Source organism: Helobdella robusta, assembly GCF_000326865.2.
Source record: "Helobdella robusta unplaced genomic scaffold HELROscaffold_13, whole genome shotgun sequence".
Classification (NCBI taxonomy): domain Eukaryota; kingdom Metazoa; phylum Annelida; class Clitellata; order Rhynchobdellida; family Glossiphoniidae; genus Helobdella; species Helobdella robusta.
In genome coordinates this window covers 387,118-407,635 of record NW_008703718.1, presented here as the reverse complement: position 1 = coordinate 407,635, position 20,518 = coordinate 387,118, and the positions used below count along the sequence as shown (strand labels likewise).

The window sequence follows — 20,518 nt, the reverse complement described above, 5'->3', positions numbered from 1 at the left end:
CTAACCACATTCAATTCGCTTTCTTGTGGCTTTCGTGTGAACTGCACTGGAACTGTACTGAATGTCGGCTTGTTTGTCTATCTGCTTGTCTGTCTGTCTGCTTGTCTGCCTGCCTTGTCTGTCTGGTTGTATGACTGTTTTGTCTATCTTCTTTTCTGTCTGTCTGCTTGTCTGGCTGCTTGTTTGTCTGCTTGCTTTTTTACCTACCTCCTTCAGTGACTGACTGTTTGTTTCCTTTGCAAAGTTTTGCAATTTCTTTGCTAATGAACACGTGATTGTGTTCGGATGTTCAAAAATGTTGAGTTGAATTTAACGTTTGCATGCAGAATAATTTTTGAGTATGTCTGAAAGTTTTAAAATAATGTTCCTTCGTAAAATTTGATCACTGGGTAGCTTGCGCACGTGAATCAAACAAACATTTATTTGTTTTTTGACTGTTCGCCACCAACTACCTTTACTGTTTAATTTCAGCTGTTACAGCTGTTTAATTTCATATTTGGCTAACCGCTGCATATAAATATATTATAACAAAGCACCACTGAGTCCTAATGTAAGTGCGTTAATGATCTATAGGAACAGGTTTTATGAGTATTTTTAATTTTCACGCATAGAATTTTGGACAAAAATTATTTATGGCACAAAAGCAAAATAATGTCCAGTGCCGAAAAATCAGCGTAGAGTTATTCAGTTGTACGTAGGAACATTTGACATTTAACGTGCACTGCATCCTGTGTACGTACAACTACAAAAATACATTCACATGTCCTTCCACACCATACACTGGAGCAACCACATGCAATCAGCAAACACACACACACGATTACGCATATGTACACGAAAGTACATACACATTATTTTCAATGTACATTGTATATATATATATATAATGTGTGTGTTTGTATGTGTGTGTTGGTGTGTGCTTTTTGTTTTTGTAGATACATGGTTCTGTGATACTGACAGAGGTAGAAACTCTTGCCTGGTTTTTTATTTTAGGTATATATTCAACTTTACATTGATAATATAATTCACACAAACACCACCATAAGCACAAATGCAAAACAAACTGATGATATGCTGGCAAGACGAAATTTTATTGAGATTAGTAATATCATATTTTAAGATAAAACAAGCATTGTTTATACAAATGTTTAATATTATTACGCATATAGGTATAGTGTATATACATATACACGCGCGCGCACAACACACACACACATGTATATATAAACTTTTAAAATATTTCATTAGGATGTTGCCTGCTACACATGAAGGCAGTGGCGAATCTCTGGAATTGTGCGGTGGAGGATGATTTCAAAATTTTAAAGTTGATGACCTATTTATGCTAATCCCCTGTTTTTCTCGTCCGAGAAAGAATGATTTTTACTTATTATTTGTTTATTCACGTTTACTTTATTACTACACCGTACTCAAAATTTTTATTGTTCTTCTCTCGTGCTCAAACTAAAGTTATTTTGAACGGAGTTAGTAGTTAGTTAACTTATGGAATAATGCAAACGGCTTACCCGTCCCTTGTTATATTTATTCATGACAGCTTTAGATTTTGCAACTGTGATGCCAGTTAACATGCAGTTCCGGCATTTCAACTACTTGACCGATTTGTTTGCAAAGGTAGAATTAAATACAAAATTTATATTCATTTTCGTTTGTACAGCAAAATCATCTTCAAAAAATGTTGACTTGAAGTTTTTGCATTGTGAGCTTTGCGTATCGCACATTGATGCAGATGTCGTGAGCCGCTTGTATGGGACAATTAATGGGCATTGTGGAATTAGAAGGTTATTTGATTTGGAGGTGTTAGTGAATTTGAGGCTCTGTGAAATTCAGCGTGGGCATCGTAATTGTCGGCGCGCTCACCCGTCACCTGCCTCGGTGTTCGTCTCATTATTGTATGTAATATAACTTGCGTGTTTAGGTGGGTTGGCAGCATCTTTGCTCTTATCAATCTATATATTCTTAGTCAAAATCAACGCAGATTCAAAATTTTATTATTGAGTATAAAATATTTCAATTTTTAGAACATAAAATTTTAAAATGCTCTCAATTATTTGAGACATTATTAATATCTTTCGATCGTTCGAAAACAACATGCTGACAACCAAACATAAAAGCAAAACCTCTTTTTACAATTTTGCTCTGCACCAAACAAAACAACCAAACATTTTAACAGCATTACAAAAAGTCCTGACATTAAAAGATGGAAACATTATGAGAGCATTTGCATGGAGAAGCAGACGACACAAGAGCCTGGCTGTGTACTGGTCATTAACATTTTTATCATTAGTGGAATGGCGCGGACTGGAGGGAGAGTTAGTGCAACCTTTGATGTTGAGCGGCCCACCATCCGTAAATCTATCTAATCTTGCATGTGGGAGTTTTATTGAAAGAAACACTATCGTAAAAACAAGTCGTTAAGTTGTCTATCTAATTTGTTATGAGCATATGTGACCGTTACTGAATTAGCAGGTTTATGGTGTCGGGGTGGTTCCATTGTCTTACCATGTTTTTTTAATCGTAGCTTTAATTCGCGCTATTGTTTCGGCGAATTAGAAATGTCTTTCAAATATGTGCCTGAATGCTTGCTTCAATTCTTTTAGGGTTTTTGTTGTTGTTTTATTAAGCGTACAATGTTAATTAATATAAAATTCATTTAGTTATTTCAACATCTTATTATGTTTTAATATGCTTTTACACTGTTTTATAGGCATTTTAAAATTTTTAAGTTCATGAAATCACGTTTAATAACTTTTTTCAAAATATTCGTGCTTATATCTTCAGTTTAATGGATCATATTAATTTTCAAAATGGCAATGATAATGAAAGAAGTAATGTATTGAGATGTGCATTCGAAGCGCTTGGCCAGAAATGAAGGAGTCAATCAGACATGCAGATAGTGAGGTATCTATAATGTGGATGGATGAATAATTCAATTAGAAATTCACTCCAGGTGACATCAGCATGCCTGCATCAATAACTACCTACTTCGAGATCGAAAGACTATGAAAGTATGAATTTATAACCGAGTCCTACTTGCTAAAATTTCATCACGCTGCACTCGCTAAGCTCATTTGATAGTCGTGAAACTTAAAAATTTTCAAATAGCATAATAAACCCAAGTAAGAGCTTGAATATTTTTTTAAATATTTCTAGATTTTCCGTTTGTTTTTTAATTGGCAAATGTATTTGTTGATGATACTCAGATAAATAAATAAATACTCAGATATCTAATAATTTGGCAGTATTAAGAAACAGCAGCATTAGAAACTTATATTGCCCTGTAAACCTGAATGCTGATTAAAAAAATGATGCATCCATCAGATGTGATTTGATCCTGCAACATTTATGAATTAAGAGGCAGTAACTGCGCTGCTGCCAAGTTAACAATTTTGATTTGTTGTCGTTGGCTGGTGACATTGAAATACGACTCATTTGCTTGTTTGACGCAGCTTATGGATTGTGTTTAAATGTAAAAGTTTTTAATGTTTTCCATGCTATAATGCGAGTTGAAGTCGAATGTTTTCAATAATTTACATGCTTCTTGCAACCATTCATCACTGCTCGATATGTCTGCTTGCATCAATTTGACGGTTTGATGGATGATATGGTATTAGGGAATGCTTCCAACATGTCCCTTCACCATCTCCTAGCTACCATTAATTACTGACTCATTATCTTGTTTGCTCTTTTCTTTCTTTGTTTTACTTTTGATTGCTATTTATTTGAATAATTTAACACCAATATTCATCAGATAAATTTTTTAGTGTAGAAGCCTCTGGTTAAGCTAGAATAAGTGGAACAAAAAAGTGCTTATGCGTAATGTGATTGCGCCAACAACTTTTGGTTTTACTACTGTAGTTTCGTTTTCATTTAAAATATTATGGAGAAAATTTAACAAAATTCTAATTGCTGTTGGATAAATTAATTAAAAATTTTTAACATTTATTGTTTTTATTAACTGTTATTTATTTAAAAAAATAGGCATGCTTAACAGAAATAAAACAAAATTACACTACAAACACTTCTTCAATTTGGTTAGAAAGCTATACAAAAAGGCTTGGCAAGTTTATGAGTTATAACTTGAACGAATATAGACAATATGTTGAAAGTAAAAAAATGTTGAAAATTTCATAAAAGCGTTAATTGATACTACAAAAAATATTAATTAAATCAAATTTATTGCCAACCACATCCAAACCACTTGATAACAATATTCCATCAAAACCACATTTCACTCAAAATCCCAATCACATCCCAACCTCCTGTGACGTGGGAGCCAAAATTGAATTATTTTTTCCATATCACGTCCACTTTTGGTTGATTGTGTACATAAAACGGATAAATGCCCCTCTATGATCCGATCCCAACACATCCCATTCTCATCCCATTCGCATTCCAACACATGCTATCAGGAACGTCAACGCAACAGTCAGTATTCATAAACTTACCTCACCGCTGCAGAAAAAAAGAATTTTCTCAGAATGATGATGACGTCAGAAAGACACGTGATTCATTTAATTATTCATTGACGAAATAATTTTTCTATTTGATGTGCGTTTTGTCAGAGTTTGTAGAAAATACTTATAAATAATGAAATGTGCATATATAAATTTATACATTAAAAAATAATGTGAATATACATATGTAACGTATAAAATGCAATAATAAGTGCTAATATTAAAATTAAATGTTATCGTCATAATCATTTATATCACAACTATTTTTCAATTCAACTAGAAGATTGAAATAATTACTAACTTGAAGTTTCGGCAACGTACAAGAATTAGTCTTTACCTCTGACTCATTTAAATATTTGCAAAGTTAATCAAGTTGACACGATGTTTCAAATTTATTCACTGCAGAAGGCATTTTTTCCCTTCCTAGTTTAAATAAGGCGGCAGGCACAGCACAAACGACAGCGTTTCTTGCATAATGCATAATTGTTCGTTTCTCACGTCTTTCATTTTTTCAAGGACAATTTAGCCTCTGAATACCTTGTCAAATATTTTTGAATCCCAATATGATACAACCAAAACTCAAAACTTTGACATTTTTTATTTATAAAAATATTCGTTTAAATAGATTTCTTTTGTGTATTTGAAGAATTATTTTTTAATTTCATTGACAAATAAAATTTTATTTAGCAGGAAAATTTAATTAGACCGTGATATTGTTATCAGATTCAATATTTTGGAAATAGTTTAGCAAAATTCACAATTTCGTAATTTCAAATTTTAAGTTAAATACCTGCCTTTATTCTCACGAACACCATCGTCGTTAAAAAATGTTTTTAATTTCCGTGTATATTTCCAAAAACTTAAGTTTCCATTAAAATTTTTCCATCAAATCCATGAAAGAAGAAAAAATTGATAATATTACCAGTTTGATATTTGTGATTATAACAATCAACTTCCATTTTTACCGTCATTTTCATTGTCATCTTCATCTTCTTCATCCTTCCCAGTATCTAATTTCATTCAACAATCTGCTCGTTAGATTTCACAAATTACAGTCACAAACAATCGGCAACAACATACGCATACATTTCATACCGTGCCATGCAAACACACACATCCATAATGATCCACACATCCATCTATGCAAACACACACACACACACACACACACACACACATACACACACATACATTCATTATAATGATCCACATATTCAATCACATTCATACACCCATCAACCCACTCACCCACACACACACATACGCACTCACACACATACATTCACAATGATCTATACATCCATCCATGGAAAAACACATACGCACACATTCATAATGATCCACACACATCCATTCACACACACACACACACACACAAATTCATAAAGATTCATACGTGCATTCATGCAGATTGCTTATGCAGACCAGTTGAGCGTGAGTTCCAAAACGACATTTGAAATGAGATTGCAAAAATAATAAAATGTGGTCCAACAATTTGAAGCGCCGGCAGTCATATCAGATGGCAACAACATAGTCAACGTCTTTCACTAATTAGCCGTTATAATTTGTCATCCCATCAATAACACAATTCGAACTTATTTCACCCAAGATTCTTCAAACAATCTCTCTCAATTAAAGGAACGCTGAAATTTTAATCAAAGTTAATCGAATTTCTATTACTAAATAAATAAATGTCAGTCAGTTTTAAGTCATAAGAATTTTTTGGCATATTTATGATGAATTTTCTGAAATAATTTTATCTAACACAAAAATGCAAATTTTTCATGCAAAGTTAAGTATTTTAATGATGTTTTTATTTAGAGAAAAAATTTAATTAATGAGATTACACTTTTCAACAAGTGAATTTAAATGCTCAACACAAACGATTACAACATCTACATAATGTAATAGGAATCTTACTTTCAAAAACAAATTCGAATGGTTTCAAGGTAATTAGCTGATATTATTTCAGAGCATGTATGCATAAAGAGTGTTGTTGCCAAAAATTTATCTCGAATCATCCGTAGGCAACTCTGCCTTATTTGTCGCTTGAAAACTTCGTAATGAAATGAGCGCGCGTGAAATATTTTTCAAAAACACAACTTTCGTTTCTCGAGGCACTGTCTTTGCAAAGAATTGGTTTCAAAATTTGCCTCGTATCGGTGTATCGGTGACATGTTGACACAGGCAAACTGATTTACTCGCTGCAAACAGAAGCAAAACACTGCGTGAAATGATGCATATGAATATTCAAAGTTGAATTGAAGCTCCGCATCAGCAAATAAATCGTCAGCTTTGGCTTCCCCCGCCAACAACAGGCTTACATTTTCACCTATCTATTTTAATCGCCAACAATCTGCTTAGTCTGCACAAATATTATAGAAAATGTTGGTAGAATGATTTTTGTTTGCTATAAAATAAGTAAACACGGGGACGTATCGTTGATAATTTGTAACAGAAAATATCATAAAAAGCGATTATTTTACAATTATTTGATGATTAAGCCAGTTTATTCCATTTCAAAAGCATTTTATCTGCAGCAATTATGATGGAGATAAGAGGTTGATGCGTTTTTAATGGTCTCATCATCTCATTTTATGCATCCGCATTGCAGCTTTTGATGGGACATAAGTTAATTTTGTGCAAATCACTAATACAAATATTCATAATTGAATGGTAACCATCCGATACGTTCTCTCTTTAAAAATGTATATGAGTTTTTTTTAGCATGCATCGTAACAGACACATTACACACTGTTAATGTTTGAATTCGTAACACTTTTTTTTATCTATGTAAAAACGGTCTAACTGAAACTAATTTTTGAAAAAATTTGCATGTTTTGCACAAAATAAAAATAAATACATTTGAGTCATGTTGTAAAGTTTGACGTTCCGACATTGAATTTTGTTACACGGATTGAAATATAGCACTTGAGTTCTAATCATTAGCCACTGGTCATCATTTGCGTCATTTTATAAGATCAATATGGAGGTCCGTGTATGAAATATCATAAATGGGTGAGGCCTTTGATGCTGCTGATGAGTTGGACATTGGATAAGATAAGGCAGTTCCACACAATCTGTAACACCATGATGATTTCCTATGATTCGGTTATTGAAATTTAAATTAATTCAAGTTCACAATGTTTTGAGATTTTAAAAATTTATTTAACAAAAAATTTTTTTTATTTCATATAAAAACTATTTTTGTTGAAAAATTTTAAAATTTTCAAAATTTTCAAAGTTTTTAAAAAGTTTTAAAAATGATCATCAATCAAATTCTTTGAAGAAGAACTCACTGAACGTCATTGGTTGCTGCAAGGATCGAAGAGTTTTAAATTGACTTCATGATGAGTTTGGAACTAATAAAAACATAATTTGATTATGGCTAAAGAGAATATACTTTACAAATAAAAACATGAACGAGCAGATGGCCTTTTAAATGTGATCAGATTGAAGTCATTGCCAGCATTTTAACGTATCAAGCAAGATATGGAATGTTAAAAACTTTCCAATATAATAGATAAACTGGATGATCTCAACGAACTGCCATCAATTCTTTCAGTAAGTACTAAAACGTGTATATGTATCTATACAGAGAGAAAAAGTTTAAAAAATACATTAATTATTTGATGAAATAAAAAAATTATAGTATGAAAAATGTTTCAACAAAATAATTCAATTCCAAAGATTAATTGCTAAAAAATGTGAACTAGCTTCTATTGTTTTCTGTTAAACTAGAGATACGTTGAAAACGTGTCGGCGCTTGAGTTAGTTGGGAATTTTTGATGATTACAAAAACGACGTGCTGGAAGTAATAGATGACGCTGCCCACACACACACACACGGAACTGATGTGAGACGAATAATTCAATCTGCTAAATTTTTCCATCCATGTCAGCGTTTACGTCATTATCGGAACTGTTACGAATAACAATTTTCTTATATTTATCTTTTTTATTTATTTTTTATCTTCTAATACTTCGTAGCACTCACACTGTTAGTGCATCAACTGGCTCTATTAACTTTATTGTTCTAATATTATTATAGAATAAACTCGCAAGAACAAGAAAACTATGTGAAATATAAAGTAAAAAAGATATTGATATAACTCTTAGTGACAGAGGATTAAGATAATAGGAGAGATTAAAGTAATGACGGCCTGTGCAATATTATCTCTCTCGACCTTCATTTTCTGCATTTTTTTTAAAGGCGCCTGCCCGGTTGAACGTATTTTTTCAGCCTTACTGTTCAATCGCGTGATTACTTTTCAATTAAATAGATATATTTTTATTTAAATATTTAATTAAAATTTCTAGCATAATTAAAAGACGAAACTGCAGCAGAATGTGACCGCAACCTCACTTGCAAGCTTTCCTCATGCAATCACTCAACTTTTAATTTTTAATGAGAGGAAACAGTTACAACAAATTTCTGAAACTCTTGGCTACAATCGTTTTGTGAAGTTGTTTGTTACTCGGCTTGTTTGTTTGCTGTTAAACTCGTTGAAAATCTATTCATCATTTTAAAGCAGCTGCAGGCCATTCACTTGCAACATTGAAAACAACATGTTAATGTTTAATATTGGCACTATAAATAAAAAAATTAACACAAGCCACTCATTTTATTTCTAACATATCTAAAACAGATTATCGTAACTATTTTTCAATGTTATATTTTATGATAGGCCAAAGTCAATGAATTAAGTGAATGATAAAATTATAAATGACCTATAATTCTTAATCTTCTTCACCCTTACAAATTAACATGTCGACATTTTATTATTTTTTTTACGTGCCACAGTTCAATTCTTTCAACAAAACGTTAAAAATCTTCTTAGATGAAAAGAAAAATAAGATTAGTTGGAATCTGGAGCGCATACGGAAGAGAAACCGACATTAAGTAAAGTATTTGATCATTTGCATGTTAATAAGGAATTATGCCAGCCCACATCGAACACGCCTCTTGTCGTCATCAGCCATCAGCAGACAAGATCGTTTGCATACACGCTCCAACATATGAAAGCTTATTCACTCCAACAAATTAGCTACCAATATTATTTTTAATAAAAAAAATGCAAGAAATCTTTATAGTGACTTACATCCATAGTGACACTACATCCATAACTCACGTGCTTAGTCAATAACATTTTAAGTTCTATTACATAAATCAGAATGTAGCAAACCAAAATCGTAATGTCGATGATAATTTCCATTTAATAACAAATAAATGCAGCTTCCATTCGCTCAACAGACTCCACTCATTCACTGATGCTGCTGGTGATAAGTTACTTTATGTTGCAGAGGCAAGATGTGCAAGTTGCAGGTTGCTCGTTGCAAGTTGCAGGCTGCTCGTTGCAGGTTGCTTGTTGCAAGTTGCTCGTTGCAACAACCATTCAACGTGGTGCTTGTTTAAGTGTTGTTCATTATTTAAAAATAGTTTCAAATAAATCTGATGCTGATGGTTCAGTTGTTTTATGAGGGCAATAAAATCTTTCATGTTGCTGCTATTAGACTTGTGTTGCATGTGTTAATTTCGTTGTTGCTGTTGTGTGTGTGTGTGTGTGTGGTGTGTGTTACTGAATAAGCTACTTGTTTTGTGTGTTTGTTAGTTATATGTGTTACGTGTGTTCTATGTGTGATGACAGCTGGAATGTTGGATAGTTGGGAAGGTTACCTGACAGCGTTTCAAACATTTTTTGAAAAGAAGAATCAATAATAAAAACAACATACACAACATTTAAATGTTTACAGAAAATTTCATATAAAAATAATTCCCATATTATTGATAAGAAAACAGAAATAAATTGTTATCCGGTTGATTAATTTGCTGATAAAAATAGGTGGCGAAGTGCACGGCGCAAGATGTGGAGAAAGGAAGATGAAGCCGATTGTGGTGCAGACAATGCAAGCAGCAGGAATGTTTCAATCAATGTAATTAAATAATGACGTAGGGACGGAAGCCATAGCACCTGGCAACGATCATAAATAGTGCTGAGGTAATAATAACAGCTTATTAACACTAGCATTCATTCATTATTCGAGCTTAACTAAACAGTTTATTGCGAAAACAATCATTATAATTAAAATAATATTATTTGCATGGTTTGAATTTGCTCATTCAAATTGATTATGAGTAGAAAAAACTTAATTTTCTGATAAGAGTTTGATAGCAGTTTGCCTGAAACGCTGCTTAGATGTTAATTTGACACAAGAAAAGCGTAGGCATAGAAAATTGATTTGAAATGAAATGAATGAATTCTCTTAAAAATTGTTTTGTTGAGATGCACAAATGAGAACTCCGTGTAACTTCTGCCTGAGGCTCTGTAGTCAATAGATGCAAAAAAAAAACACGCATTGAAATTTTTAAAATTTGCAGCAGGTGGATGATTTTTCAAAATAAATTGAAAACTCCAAAATGATTAAACGAATATTTAAAAATACAATGGAGCGATTTCAACTGATGCAATGGAATGCAAGTTTTTAACGTAAACAGCAAAACGGTGTTGTTGTTCTGGTCTTTAATTGTTAAATAAACCATACAAAAGCAAAGAAAAAATATAAAACCCGACAAACAAAATATTGTGAAATAATTTTTATGTTATATTATGAACAAGTAGACTCAAACTTTCAAAGCAGACCCTCAAAAATTCTTCCTGAGGACGACAAACAAGTAAAAACAAACTTCCAATCATGCACAGGCACAATTTGCATTTTGTAACGTTCAGTTAGTTTAAAAGTTAAAATTTTACTAGAAAAATATTTCAAATATGTTTTAAAGTGTTTTTTATTTACATCAACAAAAATTTTTGTGGGTACAGATGTGAGCTTTTGTGCATTTGGTTTATTTTTTTAATCTGGACTCAAAGAAAACACTGTCTTTAAACTTATGCAGCGGAAAAAATCTGGAGAGAACTTTCATTAGAGTTTTTCAATTCAAATGAATGAAGTACAAAATAAGAATTGGGAATGGAATGAATAATGTGAAGAAAATAAAATATTTGAATTAAATTGACAATGTATGAGGAGAAACTCGTACAGCGGATTGGTTCGGAAATGTTTCCAAAATACTCTAAACATTATATTACACATTTGGTAACAACAATTAGCGACACGTATGATGTAAAGTGTTTGTTCCGATGATTTTTATAAGCAACTTGTTAAAGTTTAATTTGAAAGCTAAACGAGGTATTGTGGCACCCATCAATTGAGGACATGAAATATAGCAACATAATTTGTGATATTTTATGGAAAACAATTAGCAATTTAGTTAATTAGCATTAAGATTTTTATTAAACGTCGAAACATTTAATAGATTTTATATAAAAATATATAGTTACCAGACTCAAAATGTTGTTTGAACTTCAGGTGATTAAATTGTGATGCTAGCCTATAACGTGATACGATTCACAAACTTTCATTTTTGATTTTTTAAACTTTGAAATTTGCAGTTAACAGTTTAATAGACCTCAGTATATGCATCCTAAAAGAAACCGCTAAAATTATTCAAGTGATACTTCCATTATACAATATATCAAACTTGAAAAATAAAATTTCATTTTTGAAAATAAAATTTTCTTGTTTCTGTAATCAAGGTTTTCTTAACGAAAGTTATAAAACGTTGAGGGAATGTTAAAATTTGAAAAAATGTAGCGATTTGATTTGATCTGATGATAGGAAGAATTTAGAAAGAGTTTTAGTTCAGAAATGTCAGACCAATTCTCTTCGCTTGTTTTGGTTTTTATATAAATAACTTATATCACTGTAATTGAGTGTTGAAGGAATATGATTGGTGATGGTGCTGATGATGATGAACAACGAGGGCGATGTTGATAATGACGATGATGACGTCATGATCTTGATGGAGATGACGACGATGAAGATGGGGGTAATGATGGTAGTATTGATGATGGTGCTGATGATGATGAAAAACGAGAATAATGGTGCAAAAAAGGGGTTGATTACGGTAGAGATAGATGATGATGATGTTGTTGATGATGGTGGTGATGACGTCAGCGCTGATAACTCTAATGATGCCGAAGTTGATGATGATGATGATGTCGATGATTGATGATGATGTTCTGATGCGATTGCTGATAGATGCTTCTTTTTCTTCTCGGTGCTTTTCTGTCGGTCGGTCCATCGTCCATGGACATGCATAATGCACTGTTATAAATATATATATCTTATATATATATATATATACATATATATATATATATATATCTTATATATATATATATATATATATATATATTTATATATTTATATATTTATAATATATATATAGTATTGTATGAATTCTACCGAATTGTTGGCAATAATTAATTTAAAATTCTCACATTACTGTATAAAACATAGTCTCCCTCAAACATATATTATTAATAGTAGTAGTAGTATTATTATTAGTGTGTTTGTAAGAGCCCTTTAAAAAGATCTCAGAGGCGCTTACGAAAAGCTTTTTTCGGTATTCCTGTACCATCTTATACATACACAATATATATGTATACTGTACATATACGAAGCTAGGCATATTACGTAATTTTTTCAATGCATTTGAATATTTGCCACTGTTTGAGTATATGTATGTTTTTATTCATGTTTGAACTAAATGATATATATATATTTATTTATTTATTTATATATTTTATATATATATTTATATAATGTATATATATATATATATATATATATATATATATCCTGTAACGCTTGGTTGATTATGTACTGTCGATATGTATCTATATTCATAGATTTTAATATGTATATGTATATGCTTATATACTGATATATATATAAATATATATATTTGCGCATGATTTTATGTGGTTTTTCAGTTGTATGAATGAACGTAATATGCATGCGAATGGACTGGCATGTCTGGATAGGGTTGAATGTATGGTAGTTAAGAAGCATTTCTGATGCGTGCGCCTATGTTGACTGGTCTTAAAAGACGATTCATGCGACGATCGTCATCACAAGTTTCACCCACTCTTGTCTTTTGTTCCTTTATTAAATTCATGTAATAGTAGTGCACATTTTTGATAGTGCAAATTTTTTCAGCAGTTTTATTTGTCTAAATTGCAATTCTATGATAAATTTGTAACTGTTAAATTTGAATTTCAGGAAGTAAAACATGAACTTAGTTATGTCTTGAAATATCGAAAATTATTTTCATTATAAACATCATCGACTACGTTTGAAAACTGTGGATAGCATTTTTTTTTATTTAAATCAGTCTTATTGTAATTTTAAACTAATAAATATTAAAAATAGAGCTAGAAACTTCGAATGTTCAGTTCCTTCAATGACATCGCATAAGACACGAACTCAGTAAAAAAAAACTTAAAGGAACCATCACAAATCAATGTTTAAATAATTTTATTTAAACTTTGTAACAAAAAATTCATAATTTATGATGAAATTCTATAATAAATTTGTTCTCGATATTTGAAAGAAGACAAAAATTATCGGCAACTCTTTTTATGGGAAATGAATATACTCAGTGACAATGATTCTGCACAAACATAACAACATAATCTGCAACATCAGCAACAACAACATCAGCAACAACAACATCAACAACAACAACATCAACAGCATCAACATCATCAACAACAACATCAACAACAACATTGACAACAACATTGACGACAAGGGTAGAAACGGACATACATCAAGCGCCCACCCAACATTTTCGTACCAGAAGCACCGCATAATGTAGATGGGAAGATCTCTTAAATAAGATGGACTGGTTCTTCTGCATTCGTCTCCTCAGCTTCATGCACCCTCTCGTCCTCCTCCAGTCTACAGGTGGGTGCTGGTTTCTTTACGAATTCATATTCATTTGATGATGTTCGTTCGTTGATATTATAGAGCCTGTTTAGTTTTACGATTCATTCAAAGAAAATTTATGTTAAATATTTTATTTTGGTTTTGCTTGGGCAGTTCTTAAATTAATGAAGTAATGGTGAATCACTACTGAGCAGGATAAACTGTGAGTTGCTACAACATTCTGGGCTGACTAGTGTGAATTGGTTTTTTTTTGGTCGAGTTGAAACAAAAATGAATCAACATTGTGTGCGTTCAACATTCGTATATTTTATAAAATGTGAAAAAGTGCAGCCCAGACGCAATGCATATGACGCTTGATAATTAATCATAAAATAATATCCATGGACATTTATTGTACAAGCAAGCACTGCGACTGCGAGTCAGTTGCGCGTGTGAGTACGCACCGCACATGCACAACATACGTGCAGACAGACGCATTTTTAATGATTGCGAAATATTATAAATATTTAAATCATCTTTTCTAGAACTGTTGAAAGTCTCCCAGATATTTAGAACTCTTGAATATTTTTATGTCATTGTTCTACTCAACTAATGTTTAAGCCGAACAGAGTGTTTCAATGTTTATGGACGTCAGGTTTATTAATTATTATTTACAAACATAATGGAAATAAAATTCATTATTTAAACTTTCAAGAAAGATTTCTAACAATGGAAATATGCTATGCGAATATTAGTATTAATTTTTTTAATTTAACTGATACACTTTCAACAATAGAAGCAGCAGTGTGCATGAATTTTGAATGGAAATTAAAAAAATTTAAGCAGCCCTATAACGAACTTATTTATCTCTGCCCATTCATTCCCTTTATAACGTTTTAATCCGAACCTTCTCTTTATTCTGCTCGTACAGATTATTCTACCTCTTGCTTGCATTATGTTCGTTTTGCTGGGAGCTGTTCATTACGCTTGCTCTGTTTAAATCACTCTACCTTGTTAATTTTATAATTTATTTCCACTTTACTTTTCTTGTTGTGTTATTTTTTGCACATTATTAAATTAATTAATTTATGTTAACTATTAATTTTGATTTAAACATTGTTTTAATTTTAAATATGAAGAGAACCAATTGAATACAGCACTGTTTGCTAATTAGAACCTCATTTTTATATGGGTTCTTTGTTTTTTTGAGATAAAAATAAAATTGTCCAAATTTTTTTTACAGTTTTACAAGGGCCACATAGAGACTAGTCTCTTTATTTTGATATTGTTTATAAGTCTGAGTGTGTATGGTGTTTGTGTGAGCGCGCGTGTGTCTCTTTATTCTATGATGACCAACGAAAATATAGGCTAAATTACAAATTATGTATATTATTAAAAAGTAGTTGACCAAGGTTTATTCAAGACAATAAAATATTGCTGAATGGATCTGCGTGCGTGAATTCAATGAATGAATGAACGAAAAAATAAACAAATGAATTGGTGAGCGAACGAATTAAATGAATGAATGAAGGCTCCCGAATGTTTTGCTTAAAAATTTAGTTAGTGACGTCAGGAAGAACTAAACATCTAATTGATTCAGGCTATAAATTGCGCATTTCAGTAGCGTCATCTTTTATTCTAACGTTTATTATGCTGAGTTTATAGCGGAGAGCTTGTATCGTAAAGTGAACATAATTAAAAACCGCCATGAAATGTGGCATTTCAAAGATATGTTCACTCACATGAGCGTATGTTTGCGATAACAATGCATGCCAATAAATTTTTGTCATTCTGTTGGAGAAATAGGTGCGCGGTACTCAGTATTCAGCCGAATCTCTTCATACACCTTCATCTCTTCATTTTGGTTAGAACTGATTTTTTAATTGTTTATGAAAATAAACCAATTGAACATAATGAATTTTGATTCGATAACATTTGTTAACATTCTTCAGATATTTCTTGCATGCATCTAACTTGAAGGTCTCAAAATGATATTTTAATAAAGTACAACAAAGGTAGGCAGGCGTATATCATCTCCACAAAATTATCCAAAGCTTCAAAGCCGGTTTAATCAAATCAACTTGACTTGCCGTAATAAATTTTTAAGTTTTTAAAGTTTATTCACGCAGCTTAGTCAATTTTTTCAACGAAAAAGTAGGTCATACTATGGAGTCATACAATGCAACATTTTATGAAAAAAAAGTAAAAAATTATTTAATCATTATATATAAATATTGTACAATCTACGCGCAGTATGAATTGTTTATCATAGAGGATTGTATAGTTGTGTGTGTCTCCTCCCACCAAGCCATCCTATCTCCATCCTTCTATCTTTCCATCTCGCCATTCAGGGCTCTCTAAACTTCTTTCATCGTATTTCTTGAAGCTGTAATCAGCAAAAACTCCACCCAACGTTATTTAATTTTCATTGAAACAAACATTCCTCCACATATTAATATACTGTTATTGAAATGTTTTTGTAAATTCTAATTTTTCAATGATCAGATGTCCAATGGAACTGTTTCAAGTTTATATCAATGTTCTCCTGTTTAACTATTTTTATAATTGTAAATGATATTCTTTTTGCTGAAATTTTTATGCTTTTCAAAATTGTTTGTTGATCATCGCTGGAAGACTAATCCCTAATTTTTGGTTTTTATAAATTCTTAAAACCAATTTTTGTTGAATGCTGCTTCAAATGAACTGTCGTTTAAAAAAATTTAATTTAAATTTCAAACAATGAAAAGCGTACCTCCTCCACAAGGGTGGACAATGATAAAAATGTTAAACTCAAATGAAAGACCAACTGATCGACATGAAACGTGGTCGGAGCAATTCGATTTCGTGATTGATGCATTTCAATTCATTGATCATTCATGACAAAAATCAACAAAAAAAACTTGAAAACAAACGTTCCTTATCAGAAGTCAGATTTGATGGACAGGAAATTAGTGGTCTTGTCATATGAAGGGCGCACGCGTCGCTACCACATTAGCAACCATCAGGACATCGTATGTATGTGGCTTCACACGCACACACACACACACACACACATATATATATATATGTATATATATATATAGTTGCTTTTGGGTTTGAAAAATGTCTTTAAATGGATTCGTCATAAATAATTTAAATCAATTTAAAATGAAACAAACCATCACGTCAAAGTTTCAATTTCCGAGTTGGATGATGATAAGAATTTCTCTGGATCAGTGCGATGTTCAGTTAACTTTTTTTATTTTTATTGTTTTTTGTTCTGAGAATGTCTCCTATGTGTTTGACCATAAAGCTACATTAACTGAAGACATAAGTTTCAGTTTGAAAGAGCAGTACGGGCGTTATATTAACACCATTAACCGGTCATTCAAGATTTTACGTGAAATATTTTTATATATTTGCGTTAGTTGTCTAAAAAATGTGAAGCCTGTTTCTTTGTATTACAATTTTTGAAAAGTTTCATGAAAATATAAAAAAATAACATAAAAATGGTTTTTTCTGAGCAGAAAAATAACAAAACATATTCTCTAAATATATCAGCAGCATTATAATTATGAATCTGTTAAGAGAAACCTAGTGGTTAATAATGATCTAACAGTGTCGAAAATATGAAAATTTTCATTAAATTGTAAAGAAATTTTTATGCTCACATGTTTATTTTTATAGAATTAAATTTTCAATTAAATGCACTGGTATGTATGGCTGAAGTGAATGATAATAACATGTTTAAGCTATTGTACCGGCTTTAAAAAATTGAATTAAATTTATATTTACATGAATGAATAAATGAATGATTGAATGAATAAAAAGTGATGATGAAAAATTGATTCAAAGAACTCGAGAGTTTGAAGAATGAATGAATGAAGATTCATGCGTAGAGTTGAATATGCGTATGAGTTGTCTGAGGTGCGTCTGAAGAAGTAACGTGTGACATGAGATGCGGAACTAATGCAAAATGCACAACATTCTTTCCCGCCATCTTCTAATTCTTTTGTGGATTGAAACTCTTATCTTTCAGAATAAAAACCTTTCGCCGTAGCGATCAATTGTATGAAATGTTTGCAACTTCTTCTGGAACTTCGACAGCATTCATGACAAACTGTATGCCCAAAACTAACCGAACATTGCCGAAGCACGTAAAATAGTACTGTGAATTTTTTTTCATCAACTGCTGAAATGTTAAAAATATATTTTTACAAAAACGCGTCTGCTTATTCCAAGCGACAACTTAATGCATTTAACAAACTTCACCAACCAAAACTTTTTTGCATTATAAAATTTTAAAATTTTTACTCAAAATCTCTCATCTATTTGAAAACATTACAACCATTTTTAAACATCATATCACATTAAAATAATTTTTAATTGAAATGCTTTTATCTATTTTAATTTTGTTCATAAATATAACTTCAAATTGACGCTAATTATGTTTACAATTATAATAATTTCACAAAAATAATTTTCAACAAAAGTTTTTATTTACCACAAAATGTTAGAAACTTGCAAACAGACTTTTATAAGCTCTCGCACACGTCAACAACGAATGACATTCGTGAAGTCCTTGCGTCATTTGTTGAATATCACCACATTTCAACTATTACACTGTGTTAAAGATCGGGTTTTGTGGAGGTCGATCGTCGCCAGTGTCCTGAAAGGATAAGAAGCCCGAGAAAGACATTCGTAACAAATGCATTGGAGGTGCAATACATTTCACACATGCATTATGTTATTTAACACTGCAATAATCATGAAACATGACACTTGCAAACGGAAGACTAGCTGGAAAAACATTCTCTGGAGACGACACTAATTATATTCGAATGAATGATTTTTTTAGGTCATATCACAATATTTTTTTTCAAATTTTTTTTTATATAAAAATTAAAACTTTCATTTTACAATTTTGTAAAGTTTTACTTTCGTTTGGTAGCTGCAACAATTTAAAATAGTAATTTTTGTATTAATTCCGTTAAGTTTTACTTTGAAGCCTACCAAAAAATAAATTGTTTGGAGATGCAGTCTGGAAACTCCCGTGTCACACCTACGTTTCGTGTGTAGCAGAGGTGTGGGTGTGCGTGAAATTTCACAGACAGAAGTACGTGCGGCGTAAATCTTGGCATTAATAAACGGAATTAATATTAATGTGGCAAATAATTTTGATGAATCGTGTAGAGAGATAGCAAATTGCAACAAATAATTTATTTTAGACTCGCTAATGCTACCATTAGGACCAGAGACTGACAGCCAAACAAATTCCTCTCTGAACACACACAGGCATATAAATAAGAATAGGCAGAACAAAGCAAATAAACAAATTAACAAAACAAATGAGCAAACAAATATGCAAACAAATAATTTGTAAATTAGCAAACATGAAAGATGGAAGCAAACAGACATGTACATAGCTGTAAAATGGAAGGAGAAAATGCATCACTATAAACAAAGAAACGCGAGTGAGTGCTTGGTTTCTTGCAGCGGATCAATAAAGAATATGATTAACATCGATTGATTTTCATAACTTTGATTTCATTCATTCATTTGAACTGACATGTCGTATAATGTAGTGTCATGTTCTCTCAATGCTCTCCTGATGTCATTATCGCTGATGCTATTTGATGACTTTGATTTCGTTCCATGATGTTGATGTTATTGATGTCATCAGACGACGTTGATGTAATGATTTTTCTCTTGAAATATTTAAAATTGTCTTTAACAATATTAACGTCTTATTTTGCTGCGTTAATGTCATGTTGTTAGTATAGCAGCAATAGGCAGTAGTAGTAGTGCTGGTGGTAGTAGTAATAGTAGTAGTAGTAATAGTAGTAGTGGTAGTTGTAGTAGTGGTAGTAGTAGTGGTAGGAGTAGTATTTGTAGTATAAGTTGCTGTTGATGCTCTTTTCATGGGTCGTTCTTTATTAGCTTTAACTTTTAGTTGACGTGTTCGTTTCTTCATTCGATGAATAAAATCTATGTTGAGTTGCAGTGGGGTGTGGTTTCAATTAATGTAACGGTATGTAATGTGATGTAGTTTAACGTAATGTAATACTGCGTGACAATACATGATGTGGCTTGATGTAATATGATGTGATGTGAATGAGACTTACTAGAGCGGCTTACTTGTTTTAGTTCTAACTTTTAGGACACTTAAGGTCAAGTGATTTTTTTTATTGTTGTGGTCAGTTATTAAATTCTCATTAGTTTTATTGAAGCTCTCTTGTTGAAAGGCGACTCTTGATGATTTAATCAGCTCGTTAACTGGCGATAGACACCGGC

General features: G+C 31.7%; 1 protein-coding gene across 1 annotated transcript; it reads right to left on the bottom strand.

Annotated features, from left to right (window-relative positions):
- HELRODRAFT_168198 (hypothetical protein) lies at positions 1-1,782 on the bottom strand (the record flags this gene model as incomplete). The annotated part of the gene is made up of 3 exons (XM_009014081.1): positions 1-234; positions 1,524-1,604; positions 1,699-1,782. The coding sequence occupies 3 exons, from the start codon at positions 1,780-1,782 to the stop codon at positions 1-3; spliced, it is 399 nt and encodes a 132-aa protein (XP_009012329.1).
- Between the last annotated feature and the right edge of the window lie 18,736 nt (positions 1,783-20,518).